This window comes from Podarcis muralis, chromosome 2, assembly GCF_964188315.1.
Source record: "Podarcis muralis chromosome 2, rPodMur119.hap1.1, whole genome shotgun sequence".
Classification (NCBI taxonomy): Eukaryota; Metazoa; Chordata; class Lepidosauria; order Squamata; family Lacertidae; genus Podarcis; species Podarcis muralis.
Window position 1 is genome coordinate 48,852,908 of NC_135656.1, and position 17,523 is coordinate 48,870,430.

The 17,523-nt window shown below is 41.1% G+C and overlaps 2 protein-coding genes across 6 annotated transcripts in view; one reads left to right on the forward strand and one right to left on the reverse strand.

Moving 5' to 3' along the window:
* INSYN2B (inhibitory synaptic factor family member 2B) overlaps positions 1–10,188 on the reverse strand; it is a 76,608-nt gene extending 66,420 nt beyond the window's left edge. For all 4 annotated transcript variants that reach the window (XR_003705187.2, XR_003705186.2, XM_028717501.2 and 1 more), the window contains exon 1: positions 10,004–10,188. The gene's annotated coding sequence lies outside the window, so the exon portion shown is untranslated. The remainder of the gene's footprint in view (positions 1–10,003) is intronic.
* The window catches only part of DOCK2 (dedicator of cytokinesis 2), a 255,289-nt gene that overhangs the window by 161,843 nt on the left and 75,923 nt on the right, over positions 1–17,523 (forward strand). For both annotated transcript variants that reach the window (XM_028717491.2, XM_028717489.2), the window contains exons 28-29: positions 12,004–12,102; positions 14,162–14,256. In XM_028717491.2, the coding sequence (XP_028573324.2) occupies positions 12,004–12,102; positions 14,162–14,256 (194 nt within the window). The remainder of the gene's footprint in view (positions 1–12,003; positions 12,103–14,161; positions 14,257–17,523) is intronic.

Here is a 17,523-nt window from a genome sequence, read left to right on the forward strand (position 1 = left end):
CCACGCTTGGAGCCTCTGCCTCTTTCCCACCGGAGGAGCTGCCCTCCAGCTGCTGCCCGCCTCCTCCAGCCCCATAAAGCTGCCGGCAGTGCCGTAAAAAGGTCAGCAACTCTGGGAAACCGGGGGGGGGGGCGCCAGAGGGATCTTTGCACCACAGCGCCGGATATACTTAAGACGGCCCTGCTCTCAGGAGCAATCATGTCAACCACCTTTTTCATCTTGCTGGTCTATAGCAAAACCAAGGTTTTGACAAGGTAATCAGCTTTCTTTGCTGATTACCAGAATGTTCAGGAACCCCTCAGCTTCCATTAGTTTTTGATGTTGGGCCATTCAAACAGTCTCATCACCCTTACAGTGGGAAACTGTCACTGCTAGTCCAAACTTTACCAGGTGGTGGTCCAATGACAAGGGGGAACAATTTTTCTGACCATTGGTTCAAAGGCTTTATTCATGCCTTCGTGCATTTTGCAAATATTGAAGTCTCACTTGCTGACAGGGTTTATCCCGAGTCACAGTGTCTTGAGAACTACATGGGTGAAGGCTTTCTCCTCAGTACTCAGCAGTTCTTGTAAAGGGTCACAGTGCTGGAGTTGCACATGTCTTGTGGCACGGATCCTGTTTCCCAGCACTGCAAGAGAAGACCATGGAGATGCATCATGAGGGAGGAGTTGAGGCCGGCTTTAAGCATTTTGTCCTATGTCTGGGTTTACCAAATGCCTAAAAGTTGCTGTCATTCTTTAGCTTGTCGAGGGAGGGAGGAACATCCAGTTCTTCCCAGACAGGTAGAGTCTGAATGCTGTCAATTGCTGTGTCAAAGACCATGTTTTTCCACAAGTACAGTTCTTGGTAGTGCATTGACCATTGCTTAATCTACTTACTGCAATCAGTGATGGTCTCTCCAAACAAGGTTTTCAGCAGTGCAGTTTTTCTGTTGGTCTGAAGGTTTCTTCATGCATTCATACATTTTGTGAGTATTGCCACTATCAGCAGCAAGTTGAATGCTTTGACACAGCTTAAGGCAGTAGCCATTGTCATATTGTCTGGCGATCCTCTGGGCATTGGTCCTTGCCTTTCTCAGTGCAGCAAGTATTTTCTCGGAGGGCGCACACTTGTAGTTCACAAGAACCTTGCTCTTTGCAGTGATAACAAGCTCCATGTCCTTGATACCAGCCTCTCTTTTGTCCAAAGAGCACACAGCTGTGTTGTAGGTTGCCTCTTTTACGTGGTTCTACCTCACTTCAGCGCTGTCTTCAGAACAGTTCAGTAGTGCTTTTCCCACAGAATCAGAGAAGCATTCACAAAGTTCATGTATGAATGTTCTGGAAGTGTTGATTCAAGGACCGCCAAAAGTATCTCCATCTTATCAATACTGAGATTTATTTTATTGGACCTCATCCACTTTGTTTCCATTCCCAGGCATCAACCAGTTCAGCATTTGTTCAGCCATAAACAACAAGCAGAGTAGACTCATTCTGCAGCCATGACTATTAAGCAAAAGGTATTTGGCCAAAAAACACCCAAAGTAGCATAAAAGTGAAAACACAATATGCCAGTTTGAATAAGCCTATCCTATAATATTATAGTATAAGTTAAAGTTTTTAATGTTTAATGCTGTACTGTGTTTTTAACATTCAACATTCGGTTGGGAGACGCCCAGAGTGGCTGCGGAAACCCAGCCAGATGCGCGGGGTATAAATAATAAACTATTATTATTATTATTATTATTATTATTATTACTACTACTACTACTACTACTACTACTATTACTACTACTGCTGACATCTGAACTGGAAGGTGGGCAATCATAAGAAATGCATGCTTTCTCAAAAGTAAATCCTACTGAAGTAAATAAAGTTTACTCCCAAGTAAGTGTGAATAGTTTTGTAGCATTATAGTACATCCCTATTCAGAAGTAAGTCCCACTGAACTCAACAGGGCTTTCTCTCAGGTAAGTGGTTATAGGATTGAAACCTTAAGCAGTTACTCTGCAGTAGTTCCGGCAATGTTGCAGAAAAGCACACCACATGGCTGAACATTTCTCAGAATGACAAGGAATCCTTTATGGGAGAAAGTAACTCCATTTGGATATATGCTGCTTCTGTTTGCCAGTCTGCTTTCCATTACCTTTTTTTTCATTTCCCCTTCCAAATATTCCCCTCATCCTCATTGTTAAATGAACTACACCTGTTGACACTCACAGTGATAGTATAGCAAGTGAACACAAAAACAAGTGTATAAAAAAGCAAGTTGGATTTTACATTTGCACAGGTTAAGACTTCCAGTTTGAGTGGATACAACTCAGGAAATTTAAATTTAAATTTATGGATTTCTTGTGACCTTTGATCCTGAAAAAGGCTCATGTTGTGTTTCATTTTGTTACTACATTTTAGCAAAGTTTATCTAGTTTGGGGTAGAGTTTTGCAGTATGCCAAGAAGCAAGTTATTTCACACTTAGCACAAGAATTAGAAACACAAGTTATATTTCCTATTATTAACAGTCACTTCTCCTATGATTCCTAGCAGATTCTTTGTGGAGCCTCATGAAAGTTTATAATAAAAACAGGAAGATTTGCAGCAGGGAAAGAGCCATTCATAAGCAAAACTTCAAATAAATGAATGATGGGATTAATTACATATTACATACTATAAACGCAACAAGCATCTAGCAAGAAAAATATATATTTTAGATGTTTAAGAAGCAACCCCACTCAATTCAATAGGACTTATTTCTAAGTAGACATGATTAAGATTGTGCTGCTAGGCTATAATTATGTGCAAAAGTGGTTGGGAGTAAAATCCATTGAAATCGATGTGACTTGCTCAGGGGCAGTGTATCCCATTTCACTCCCTGAGGCAAAACTGTAAAGTGTTGCTGCCACTGCCATGTCACCCCCACCCTCCCTTACCTGGGTTGCGTGGCAGTGTGTGCGAAGCTACAGCAGCAGCAAGATCTTGCAGAAGGCATGAGATTTCAGTGAGATCTCACCAGAAACCACCACTACTTCCAGCACCACTTTTCTTCTGGGGGCAGAGGGGGCAGGATGGGCAGGGGTGCTGTCTCATGAGCTTCCACCACCTGAGGCTGCCGCCTGGGCTCACCTCATGCAAGGGGGGATCAACCCTGGACTTGCGCTTGAATAAATATGGATAGAATTGGGCAGCATATGACTTAATAGTACTATTTCACTTCTGGGAAACAGTGAATCTTTGTACCAGTAGTTCTATAAACCATCCATGTGACTAGTAATTTTTAATAGCATGGTGGAAAACTCAGATTTTTTTTGTTGTACCTTAAATTCATAATGCATTGATTTTGTGATAAATTTTATAAATATGTGTTCTAATATGCATTTAGATCAGTGTTTCCCAACCAGTGTTCCGCGGCACACTAGTGTGCCGCGAGACGTTGCCTGGTGTGCCGTGGGAGGGAGGCGGGCGAGTCGGGCGGCGAGAGGCGGGGCGGCGGCGGCGAGGATCCGCGTCGAGCCGGGGGCGGCTCCGCGGTGGTGGTGCCGAGGTTTCTCTCTCCATTCTCCCCTCACACACACACACAGGAAATAACTCAGGATCAGCTGACAGGACCCGGCCAATGGGGCGGCGGCGGGGCAGCGTGCGCAAAAGGGAAGAGCGCGAGACAGCGGACGAGGAGGAGGCCGGCATGTCCGGGCAGCAGCAGCAACAACAGCAGCAGCAACTCCCGGCGACGGCTCCTCAAGCCCCGGGCAACCCTACTCCCTCACCGGCCTCGGCCGCCCTCCTGCTCCACCCGCCGCCGCCTCCCCCGCCGCCGCCGGCCACCTCGGCCCCGCCGCCGCCCCCTCCTCCGCCCGCTATCACCGCCACCACCACAACAGCCGCCGCCGCCTCAGCTGGGCCCATGCCTGCCGGGAGCGGCGGCGGCAGCAGCAGCAGCAGCGCCCCGGCGCCCTTCCCTCACGGCGGTGACCCGGCCCTGAACGAGCAGGAGAAGGAGCTCGTGCGTCCCTCCCGGCGTGACGCTGCGCGCTGACGTCACGGGGCTGTAATGGTGGTGTGCCTCGAGATTTTTTTCATCAAACAAGTGTGCCTTTGCCCAAAAAAGGTTGGGAAACACTGATTTAGATGACGATTGTCTCTCAAAATAAGCATGATATCTGAGTAGGTCATTCTTGGGTAGATCCATTGATACAGTCATGTTAGTTGCATACAAGTCTGTCACAACATTATCCTGTGTCACAGATATGTAAAGCTAATTTGTGACCTGCCCCTAGAAGTGCCGGTCAGGTTTAGTACAGGAATTTACAAAGATTAAAATTACCAGACATCCCTTGCTGAACTCAGGATGGACCAGGGGCAACATGTCCCATTTTGCTGCTTGAGGTGAAATGAGAAGTGCTGCCCTGCCTTGCCGTCACATCCCTTACATAGGTTTTGCAGCAGCGACACAAATTGGCAATAAAAACGAGTTCTAAGGGGTGCTGGTGCCAGAACCATTTCTCCACCAGTGCCAGCTGCTTCACCTCACCTCATGGGAAGGGTGGCAGTCAATAACCACAAAAAAACCCTACAATAACAACCTGAGTTCAGCACATGTTGAATTTATGTCAGCCTTAGCTGTCTTGAAACAATGTGTCACAAGATAAAATAATCATTGTTTAAATGCTGAAACCAAGAAATTGCCAACCCTCCTTCAAGTTATCAAATCAAAACTAGTTTCCTGCCTTGATCCTCTTGAGTCTTGCAGCTTACAGCAATAAATTCGGTATTGCGGGTGACAACCTTCTGTTGAATAGGACCAACTAGAGGATCTACTGCAAGGAAGGAGAATCTGTGGCACTCTAGATTTCTTGGGACTACAGCTTCCATCATTCCTGACCATTGGCCATGTTTGCTGGGGCTGAAGGAAATTAAGAGTCCAATAACATCTGGACGGCCACATGTTCCTTTTCTGATCTAATTGCTGTTTCCCATTTTTAACAGCAGCTGTACCTTTGCAGATCCATCAAATCATAATGTTAAAAAAAGTTTATTTGCATGTCTACTAATGCCATAGATACATATGCTAACTCTAAGAGCAACACATCACCGTGTCCAAGTCTAGCTGACTGGCTCCATGTGAAAACACCTCTTAAATTTCACTACTTTGGTTCTCAAACACCTTGGTATTCAAACAATTGGAATCCAAACACTGCAAACCTGTAAGTAAGTATTCTGGTTTGCGAACTTTTTTTGGAAGCTGGACGTGCTCCACTTTGAGTGTTTGCTTCCGATTTGAGTGTTACGCTGAGGTCTGTCTGTTTTTGCTATTTATTTTGCGTTTTTGTTTTTGCGGCTTTTTTCATTTTGTTTTTGTGACTGTGTGGAACCCAGTTCAGCTACTGATTGCTTGGTTGTGTGACTGCAGTACATTGTTTATTGCTTTCATTTTATGGATCAATGGTCTTGTTAGATAGTAAAATTCATGTTAAATTGCTATTTAAGGGGTTGTTTTTAAAAGTCTGGAACAGATTAATCCATTTTGCATTACTTTCTATGGGAAAGCGTGCCTTGGTTTTGGAATGCTTTGGTTTTGGAACGGAATTCTGAAACGGATTAAGTTTGCGAACCAAGGTACCACTGTATTTTGTAACATCAGTGACTCCTCTGAATGCTTGCAAATTGTGAGTATGCAGTTGTCTGCACAATGCATGAAAATCAAGCTACACTATAGCATGTAACAGGTGAATTATCTATTCAGCTTCATGTAACACAGTGCAACTAAGAACATGGCTGAATGAATAGCTACCCTCATATTTCTTTACTGAAAAATTTTCATCTGAGAAAGCACATGGGGACAGAAGTAAACATGCAAAGATCATGGGGAATACAGTTTATTATTAAAAACTGGGGAAAATGCCCCTAACAGTGATTTGGGCTCAGATTAGTGTAACAACATTAGGGGAATTGCTTGCATTAATATTTTGGTTACTAGGGTGATACAGCATGGAAGAAAAGCACCCTAATTTTATAAGCCATAGCAGCCTTTTTAAACTGCAGAACACCAGCTGCTACGACTCCCTTCTCATGTTCATTCAAAATTATATATCTTAGGTTTCCCCATAAATAAGTCCAGCAGGTAGATTTCTATCCTCTTAAATTCTGCTAAGCCTAATGTCCCTAGAATGCAAAGCAAATAGTGGGCCAAGGCAGCAGACCTCATTTTTTCAATCTAAAACATGAAGCTGTCAGTAAGATGTGCAGATGGGGCAGCATGGCCTACACTCCAGTCACCTATGAAAGACAAGAAGACAGCTCTAGTGAACTATAAGACATGAAGCATACGCGCATGAAAGAAAAGATCTCGAAGGTGATGGAGTTGATTATTGTGGAATGTCCGCCAGTAAGCTGTGACAAACATGAAGAAGATGGCTGAGTTTCCACATTCTCGTTACATTTAGTGAACACAATCAAAACTGGTGTACAATAGCGAATTGCCAACATTTGTATTGCACAAATATTATTGGCTTCTTTGGCATGAAGGAAGAGATCATATTGTTTTCAATAGATTGGAGCCAGATTCCGTAAGCTGTACTTAGTTCCTGTCAAAATAACTGATTAACTTAATTGTATTGATTAAGTACAACTAACTTAGTCTTCAGTCCTGTACCCACTTATCTGGCTACTTCTTCATATACGTGTATAGGATTACACTGCAGTTGTGGAAAAAGCCTATTATTTTTATTTCAAAACTATGCTGTCTAATTAACAAAACTGCTATTCCAGATTCATTTCACATTTTTCCTGCAGACACAAACATAAGCTTTTATGCATAAGTATATGATCAGTTGGGGGAAATGTGCTTGCCTCCTCTTCTTCATTTTTTACTCCAAACCTCTGACATTCTTAAAAGGTAAAGGGACCCTTGACCATTAAGTCCAGTCATGGATGACTCTGGGGTTGTGGCGCTCATCTCGCATTACTGGCCAAGGGAGCCGGCGTTTGTCTGCAGACATCTTCTGGGTCATGTGGCCAGCATGACTAAGCTGCTTCTGGCGAACCAGAGCTGCACATGGAAACACCGTTTACCTTCCTGCCAGAGCGGTACCTATTTATCTACTTGCACTTTGAGGTGCTTTCGAACTGCTAGGTTGACAGGAGCAGGGACTGAGCAACAGGAGCTCACCCCATCAAGGGGATTCAAACCGCCAACCTTCTGATCAGCAAGCCCTAGGCTCTGTGGTTTAACCCACAGCACCACCCCCTGACATTCTTAGTGGCCTTTTTATAGTTCTGCAGTGACCATACATGATAAATTCTAAATTATGGAATCAGGGATCTGTCTTTTGATTGTTACTCTATAAAGCACTGTGTATGCTGATTTTACTATGGAAATAACATTAATGGCTGCACGGAAGTTTTCATTAAGCACAACGGCAAAAGCCAAAAGTTGCTGACTGTGGACCTCCTGCTCTCTCAACAAAGAAGCTTTTACGATTACTGGTTCATATTATATATGTGATGTGTTCTAGTGTGCACTTTCTGCCTATTTTACACAAGTCAATCTCTTACACACATGCCCGGGGGTGGGGGATCCCAGACATGAAACTTCCTATGTCAGCACAGGCAGTTCTACTTGCGGTTCACTGATCTCTGAAGCTACTGCTTTGCTTATTCAGCCCCTCCCCCGCCATAGCTACTCCACTGTTGGGAAAGTATGACACTTACACCTCCCTTTTGCTAATAGGGTGTCATGTGTTGAGGGTGTTTGGGAAGCCATCCACACACTACTATGATCACAAATGTCTGCTAAGGGCACCAAAGGTTAACCATGGTAGAGCAGTGTTGACAAATAGCTTTATTAGTCACAGTGTCCTGACTCCTCCTGCTTCTTTTAGAGCTTTTCTTTTATTTATGTGGCTTTCCTATGTTGTTTGAAGTTACTACGGCAACCTGTCACCATCTGGTGTTGTAAAGTATGATGAGATTTTGGTTGCTAGGTGCTGAAGTTTGCCATCTCTTTTTGTGGAGCCCTGTGGTATTTTCCCTCCCTGCCCCTCTGCCAATCTATCAAAATTACATATCAAACTCTTAGGGATCATGATATATTAATTTAGCCATCTATTTGTATAGTTTACCAAGGTATGTTCCTCCTTCTGATAAGGATAAGTTGTCACTTCTATTTATTTTATTTTAAATTCTACACAATACAATATTACATTTCTGTAGCCGACGCTTCACAGTATTATGCATTAAGGCCACTCAGTTCTTTATTACATTTTTTCAGAGTCTAATGAATCATTTTATCATAATTTCTTTGCTGTCAGAGGACTTTGAGCATTTACTAGGAGAGTATCTCATTTTCCTTTGACATCTAGTTTCATCTTTTTTATTGTGCTAATAGATATAAATTCAGTAACACCCACCTTGTCATTATTTCCTCACCAGCCTAAAAAGTGTCTGTATTTCATTTTTTCAAATATTGTCAGCCAATTTCCTTAATGGACGTTGTTTTGCTTAGAGTTTATGGTCACAGTCAGATGGTGAGACATTGCTGTGCACGCAGCCATGAAATTTATGCATATTATTGATTGCTTCTATTGGAAATAGCATTGTGTCTTCCAAACAGACTTATTCCTCTTAACATTCTGTTAAGTGCTCCCTCATCAGTCAAGTGTTTGCTGTGATTACACTTATTTTTACACATGTTTGACCTAGTTTCAATCATGCATATCAGCGCAGTGATTCATCATTAGACACATTTTTAACAAGGCTAAGTGTAGCTGAAATGACATGTCAGGATTCCACTTGAACAACTTCATTGCCTTGGCTCCTAGTTATTTATTCATTATGCTTATTGGTATCAACAGTCTCATTTCTCTGTCTAAAAACACAACATGGTGCACATCACAATTAGTTATTGGCTGTGTTTGCACAAAGTGCCTTTATCTTCAGTTATAAGCACTGATGACAAAAAGAAAAGGGTGCTCTGGTAAGGGAGGGGGCAGTTTACTACAGTGTACAAAAGCATCCATTGAGCCCAATCTTGAGTCTGTTGTTCTTGCACAAGGTAGATTTGCTTACATCTATTTCCTAGTTTCGCTGTTTGAATTGTGCAGTCCTGAAGCATGCACAAGTTTTGATGTTTTGGAAAATATATTTCAGAGATTCTGGGTAACTTGGAAACAAGCCTTTCTACCTGGAAATCTGGGCTCATGCAGTTCCTTGATTGGATGCTGTTCAGATGATTAGGGGTAGATTTCAGAACTAAATGGGAGACGGTTAATTGTAATATTAAGAATCTCTCAAACAGGGAAACAAATTGAGGGTCGGTTGATTATAAAGTTACTGTACAGGCATGGCATAATAAAGTAAGACTTTTCAGCAGCAAACTTACTAGAATCTGTCCCATCTGTAGTACCCATTGATGACTGATTCAAGTAGCAGAACCATAAATTTAGCCCACTGGTAGCAGAAATGTTTTCATAAAACAAAGCATGTCATCTGTTAGTTCACACTGTTCCCATTTGCAGTTGATAAGTCTATGCACACATGCAGGGCTACAGTGAACATATAATGCTAGCTGCATTTTTAAAAGTTAGATTAACATTTCTAAAATCATTTTGATTCAGTTGCAAGGTACCTCTGCCTAAAGGCTATTAGTGATGCTGCTTACGCCACAAGAGGTTACTGAAAATCATTTGGGAATGAAGAGAGACATTCAGAAGATATTTCACATATTATTAAAGAGATCAAAACTGCACAGCATCCTTGCATATAGAATACTTTCTGGTTTCTACTAGCTCTGATCCCCCACCCTCCACCCCCAAAATCAAAATCAGGACATTTGGATAGCAAAGCTTGTCTCAATGCAATTATAATTTTAGCACGATGTTCTGGGCAGGCAGCTGACATTTTTCATATATACATGCTCTCCAGAACATTTGCTCCCGTAAAAGTAAACTACCATAGCATGAAGACAGAAAACAAAACACAAGCATTTACTATTAGGAAGAGGATCAGTAACAAAAGCCACACGAATCCTTACCTGAAAGATCTGTGATTACCTGCTGGAAATATCTCCTTTTAGACTCCTACAGATAGCCAAAACTCTGAGTAGCACAAATGTTACTCCAAAAGCAGGAATAAGTAATCGTTTATGTTGTAATTTTCACTGTTTATATGCCAGAAGTGTACTGGGTCTGCTCACGTAGGAATAAATAAAAAAAAGCAGCACCAACTGAACAGAAGCTACCATATGAAAGTAAAAAAGACCTCTAGTGGCTGTAACCTGAAGTTAAAGAGGCTTCTTTCCTTGCTTTAAGTGGTAGACAAAATGGTTGAGTATGTCAAACTGCAGATAGTTTACAGTGATGTGTGACCTTGCTGAATTTGTCACCATAAACAAATCACAGAGTGAAATCAGATTTCTCAGGGTGGCTGTGTATGTGAAATGAACTTCTGACCGAGAAGCTTGAACAATCATTGGAAGCACGAACAAACTGATCTAATAAGTTTGATATGAATCCGATCTGATTGATGGACACATCCAACTTTGGGTTGTGTGTGTGCACATGCACAAGCATTGCTTCCTAGCAACAATTCAGAATTATCAACAAACTGCTGGGTTGTTGTTGTTTTTTAAAAAAATATGGCAGCAGGAAACTTTCATAGCATTTTGTATCCATATAGGGATGAAAAGCGCTGGCAGTTTCAGTTCTCCAAGTTTCTCATTTTCCCAATCTTAATTTCAGTTCCCAACATTTTGCAGCAATTTGTGATTTATTTATTTTTAAATCCTCATTAAAATTCATCAGCATTTTAGTGCAATTTTCTCCTGAGAAATACATTTTTATATGTCATTATGAGTAAAGTGCACCTTCTTTTGCAGGCAAGTTACCCTAAAGTGGTGTATTTTTGTAAGCTATTTTCATGAATATCTTCATTCTTATGCACTCTTATGCCTAATATAATGGTAATGATATATGCACTTTTCTGAATATTGGTTGGATAACTGCATTGAAAAATTCAGATAATTGTGAATTTTGAAGGATAGCTGTATTTTGGTTCACATATAGTTTCAGAAAGAGAAAATTAGATAAATTTGGCCTTAAATGCATACTGATTTGATTTCCCCCTCCATCCCTATAGCCACATGTAGCTGGAAGAAACCTGGAGTTTCTAATAATGCTTTTGGACAGTTCTAAACCCATTAATTAGAAAAGTAAGAAGTCTTGATTTCAGTTCAGCTAACCTGAAAGTTAAATGTGTTTAGGACTGTAGTTCAAAGGATTCTTTTAAAAAGCCAAAACACACATATGAGGCATAATTAGTGTAATAAGCATGTCACACAGGATGTATCAGGAATACAAGCCATATACTTTGGGAATTTGGAAAATACCTCCATAATAGTTGACATACAGAAAATTCATAGAATCTATCAGAGTCCCACGCCCCCACTACATCTGACTTAATTTTCCAAAATGGCTATCAATGGTTTTTCCACCAGGTTTTCTGCACAGCAAAACTTAAAATTGCTTTCTTTTATTTTTGGTGTTGCCTGGGTTTTTTGCCTGCCAACTTAGTGTCCGTGTTACCCAATCAACAATTCAAAAAGAAAATGCATTTAAAGGAATAACATAAATAGGGATTTTTCTCTGGGGAAATAGTCTTTCCTTCCTATAATTATTGCTCTACAAAATTCTCAATAATTTTAATCTATTTAAGGGATTTTAAGACTGTTAAATTTATCGGTTTTGACTGATAGATATGTGTCTGTAGTCAAACACCCCTAGTTTTTCAAGAAGACAACTCATTCCAAGTGGCAGAGATCTATGTAAATTGCCACTTATGCAGCATAATCAGAAGCACTTCTTCCCTTGCCTGCCATCAGATTTATGATCAACTATGATTTTATATGTCTAACTTCCTAAACATTTTAAGTACATTTTGGCGCCACATAATATAAATGTATTCTTCTGCTTCTTCATGCGGCTCAACCTAAATGTGCTTATCAGTATTGCTAATCTCTTTCCCTTTCCCTTGTAGAGTCATTTTGTGGCTTGCATGACAGCAATCTTGAACCAAATGGATGACCAACATTATGCCTCATATATTGAAACTTTTCGAACAAGCTCAGAGCTAGTGGTAAGTAATCGTGGGTAGGAGGGCAAGTGAGTTTCCCCCCTTTGCACCTTTTAACCTTGTACCTCCACCAGTTTCCTATCAAAAACATTTTTGTAAAAAAATGAAGAAGAAAAAATAGTAATAGCTGTCACCACACTTACTGCCAGAAAAGTCTTCATTTCCTTATGAAAGGAAAACAAAAACAATCTTTTTAGCAGTATAAAATCATATGACTGAGTAGATCAAGGGAAGAATCAAGACAACAACTTGCAATTAAAGGGGAATTCATTTTATTTAAAGGAAGTGGGAGTTCATATTGCATTGGAACATAAATTAAGGGTTCTGTAAGGTCTTTACTGAAAAGCTGTCATGACACCCAATCTTATTGGATAGTTTCTGGCTAGCCTCCAATTTGTTATTATTGGGCAAGCTGCTTGAACACGTAGCATTGATGCAACTACAAGTTTTGTTTGGGACTTGGTCACCGTAGTGGATGATCGGTGCTGGGACAAATAGGCAAAGAAGGCATACTTTGCTGAAGCACGTCTTGGCCTTCTGGATTAGTGACTGCTAGGAACCACATGTATACTGCCTTGGGTTCCATGACAAAGGAAATGTGGGTTATAAAGGTAAGAATACATAACAAATCAATAAATATTTCCTGCTGGACCTCTCATATTATGATCAACTTATTGTAGCCTTCTGGACAGCCAGACTGGGATAGGATAGGCACTGTTTTCCAGTCTTTCTTGGAAGTACTTCTTCACACAGTGGGTAATTAAACTATGGAATTCGCTCACACAAGAGGCAGTGATGGCTACCAACTTGGATAAAGCTATCAGTGGTCAAATGCAGCAATGCTTCTGGATACCAGCTGCTGGAAACGGCAGGAGGGGAGAATGCTCTGGGGCTCAGGTCCTGCTTGCAGATTTCCCATGGGCATCTGGTTAGCCACTGTGAGGTTAGGATGCTGGACTAGATGGGCCTCTGGCCTTATCCAGCAAGCCCTTCTTATAGATTCAGAGTCTGAATCTATTACCACTTCACACCACCTGATTGAGAGAATAGCATCCCAGTACGTGTTAGCAATTGTAGAGCAGCATTCTCTGTATCAGCCAAAGCTTCCAAGTTAGCTTCAAGGGCAGCATCATGTAAAGAGTTTTCCAGTAATCCAGTTATAGAAGCATAGTTAAATATATCGAAGTCTGACTTGTCTAGGACAGGGAAGGACATTCATATTAGCCAGAGTCTGAAGATAGCACTTGTAACAATTCTGCATCTTAAAAAGTCCCATGTTGTTGTTGCAAAGTACTTTCTAATCAGATAGGATTACAAAGACTTCATCAATCACTGGCAGTTACTCCTTCCAGTGCCATTTCTTTCCAGTTTTACTGCCATCTTGTCTTGACTCAGGTTTGCCATGTTCTTGCTCATTCCCTTGACCATAGCCTCTGAATGCTAGTACCAGACAGAGATAGCTGCTGCTAGACATATATCTTTGAATCTATATCCCAATTAGATTCATCTTTAAAATATCAGCTGGGTTCTGCTGTATTTTAAATCTTTGGGTGGGAGATCAGAAATATATTGATGTCCAGGCTTTTTAAAAAAAACCACTTATAACAGTAACGGATATGAAGTATATATTAGTTTACACAAATGCAATGTCTTCAGGGTCTCAGTCTGTATGTTTTAGGTGAAGTATAGGAAATAATGTGGATGGACCACTGTGAGGTAACGTAGGTTTACATATTTTCAACTGGTTGCTTATGAACTTGGTGTAAATTGAGAGAAATATGTTCAACTGTGACATTCTCTCTTTTAATCATTTGTATTTATACTTCTATACTAGTGTCATGAAAATTGTCTCTTAAGAGCAGAATACTAGCACTGATTTTGTTTTATGACTTCTGTTCATTGCTGCATTTTATTGCTAGACAGGTACCTCATTTTAGAGCCTTTGGGATAACTGATGATAACTTGAGCATGTGGGAGCAAGATATCACTGTCTGTTTTTCAGAAGTTTGTTATTGTTTTAGTGTAAACGGTATAATCCACAGTGACATTTTCCTCCTCCTAGGACTTTTTGATGGAAACCTTCATAATGTTCAAAGATCTCATTGGAAAAAATGTCTATCCCTTGGACTGGATGGCCATGAGCATGGTGCAGAACAGGTAATCAAAAGCCATAGGGAAGACTTGCAGTATACTAGGCCAAACATAGCCAGCTAGCAATCTCTGGCAGCCCACAAGAACTGAATGAACCTCTGGCTGGGGAAGAAATGGGTGTGGGGGTGCCAGTCGTCCACCAGGCCACATGACAGGTTGTTTTCTGTTTGGTGGTCACAAGTTTAGGAGGTTGAGGGTGAGCAGATTAAAGTGGCCTTCAAAGAGGCTGAGGTGAGAGTGAAATAATTTTAGCAAACACTGCAGGGTGAGGTGGTGGTGTCCACTTACCATACTAAAAGTGGAAGGTGACTGAGTGCTCTTTTTACTAACATCTTCAAAAAACGAAATTCATCCTGTGCTGGCACATTGTTCACACCTCTGTCCCAAATGTTCATGGAAGTTTTACTCATATCTGCAAAAGCGGCAGAATAAGTGATGCCTCCTTCATAGGATGCAAATACTTTTGCTAAAGTAGGCAGTGGGGTTTGACACAGCACTAACTCTCTTTATTTTAAATATGAAATGTACATTAAAATCATTGAGAAAACTCAGAAGTTAAAAATAAGTTGACCTTAAAAACATTCAAAATATAAATAAAATCAGCATTTTAAAATATACATCATAAAATAAAATTACATATTAAAATACATGTCCACTTTATATATCTGAGTAGGCTTGCCTAAACAAAAATGTTTTTAGCAAACACCAAAAACAGTAAATCTGTGTCGGTATGTGTCTACTCAAGGGATCTGATGTGATGCAATGAAATTTGCTGTTTGTAGGAGTCCAGCTGTCCCTCCACCTATGTTCATCTTGCCTATTTGTAAATGAAGTCAAATAGCACAAAACACTTTAAGTGATCCCTCCTTCCAAAGAAAACCGAGCCCTGGAATTTCCATCCTTCTTGGTGATGTTGGACATACATAATCTTGAAAGTTTTAAACGAAGCAAGGCATGAATAGATAACACAAGGCTAAGATTTTGCTAGCAATGTGATCCAAACCCACCTAAAATATCAGGGCATCCAGCCTTGATCTTAACATTCAGCTCAGAAGGATCTGGGTTGTGGAGCTATTGTCAGGTGTGGTGGGGGGATGGAAGTTAATGTTATGGATTCTTATTTTAGTACTCTGAATCATCCCCAGTATTTGGAACAGAAACACCACTGCTATGTACTTGTGAAAGACATTTGTACAAAAATATCCACACAGTACCTAATACTTAGGTATAAAACACTGATGTGATGGTTTGTGCACCCAACTTTATGACAGCGTTGTCAAGTGGTTAGGGAGTTTCAAATAAACAAACAATTGACCATTTAGATAACTAATTAAACATCAACTGTATGCATGTAAATATAAAAGTGCTTGTAATCATAACACATAGGAGGAAATTAGATTAGCACGCTGTTGGAATTATGTAAGTTTGCTATAGCAGATTAGAGACTAACTTGACAGTTTGGTCATTGGCTATGCTTTTTTTTAATTAGCAACCAGCATCTACTAATCAGACCTAGCAGACTCACCCTGAGTCAATCCGTCCTCACCTAAGTTTCCTGGAGTTTCAAATCTACTTGCAGGCTGAATCTCCTCCAGATGCATGTCTCAGTGCAAAATTTAGAATTCTTTCCCTTTTTCATTTGCAGTTCATTCTGAGTGACTGCTGTCATCAGTCTCAAACCTGATTTTCCCAAGAGTACAGGCTCATATTTTAAATCTCTCTCTCTCTCTCTGTGTATCCTCTCAGTGGAACTGTTCTGCATTTTTTAGGCAGTGCTAGTGGAGTTCAAACTGGTTCTTGCTTAATTTGAGATAGGACCAAGCTTTTTTATTCTACTGGGAAACTATTGTCACCATCTCATAACAAGGTGGCCTCTGGCCCCACACATATCTGAAGGATTGCTATTTTGGCACAAGCACAAGTTGCCACACTCATGGGCACAATTGCAGGTGATCTGATAGCACCTTTCCTTGCTGAATTGTCAGCAGATCCTTGAAAATGAGGCAACCCACTGGTAGCACAGTAGCAAATTGCTCTGTAAGTAAAGCAAGCAAGCATCTCCCCCACCAGAATTTATTTGTTGCTTGCAGTGCTGTATGGCTCACTTGTACCTGCGGTTGTTTGTAGCTTGTAGCTGGCATTCTTCATCAGAGAGATTCAAGATGCATATGCCCCCTGTTAGAGATGTACCTAATAGACATCCAGCATTTCCCCCAAAAGCAAAACACTGCTTTACTGGGGGCAGGTGTTAAGTTGTGGGTGAACATATCAGACAACATAGTGATTCTTCAAACAGCTCTTGTTTATTCACAGGCCAGGACAGAACTGAACTGAAGGGTTCAGTCAGCCTGCTCCAGTACAACGTAACTGTAACAATTTTCTAAAACTATCCAATCACTGAACGTCACTTTCGATCCCTTATTTGCATAACTATCTACAGTATCCCCCTGCTGGCCCAGGGTGAGAACTTCAGTACATAACAGCAGGTACCAGAAAACCCTGTTCCTGCCTTTGGTGGGGGCAGGTTTTCTCTACCCTTCCTAGTGGGAAATAGACTCAAGGTGGTCTCTGCATCTGTGAGCCATCTCTGAGCTGGAGGCTTAGGCTTTCCTTGGGGACTGGCCTGCACATCATGGAAAATTCTGGACAGCAGGGCCCAGGTACATAAGCTGGGGTATAATTTACCCAAGGCTCACTTTAGCAAGTTCTTGGCTGTGGAGTAATAATGTGCCAGCTTACATGCCCAGGGATTGGGGGAGGATGCTTCCTCATATGTCATTAATGATTCCCCCTGTCTGAACTATTGATTATATTCTTCTGCCCTGCTCACCTGCTCACAGCTAATCCAGGATCTTTATAAATAGACTACAAACTCCATTTCCCCATGCATAAACAATAGCTAGTAGGGGAATGTAGCCCCCCCCAAAGGAAATTCTCAAGCTGATCCACTTATGGCCCATTTTTAGCAGATAAACACACCTGTCAATATTGACCTGAAGGAGTGGGGACAGTTAGGTATCTTGCTTGTTGGGCCGAAAACATTCCCCATCCCTGATTCATCTCTTCTGAAGTTCAAAAAAGCTGCTGGTCTAATCATCAGGGATTCAAGCAGGACTATATGCATATTGGCTATGTTCCTGTTTACAAATCAATCCCCAATTAGTTTTGCGTGAGAAATTCTGTAGGCAGCAAGTATTACCCACTTGTCTCATTCTGCAAAAAAGAAGAAGAGGTTTTGGCTGTAACGAGAGGAGTTTTGTGTAGAAATTTCTC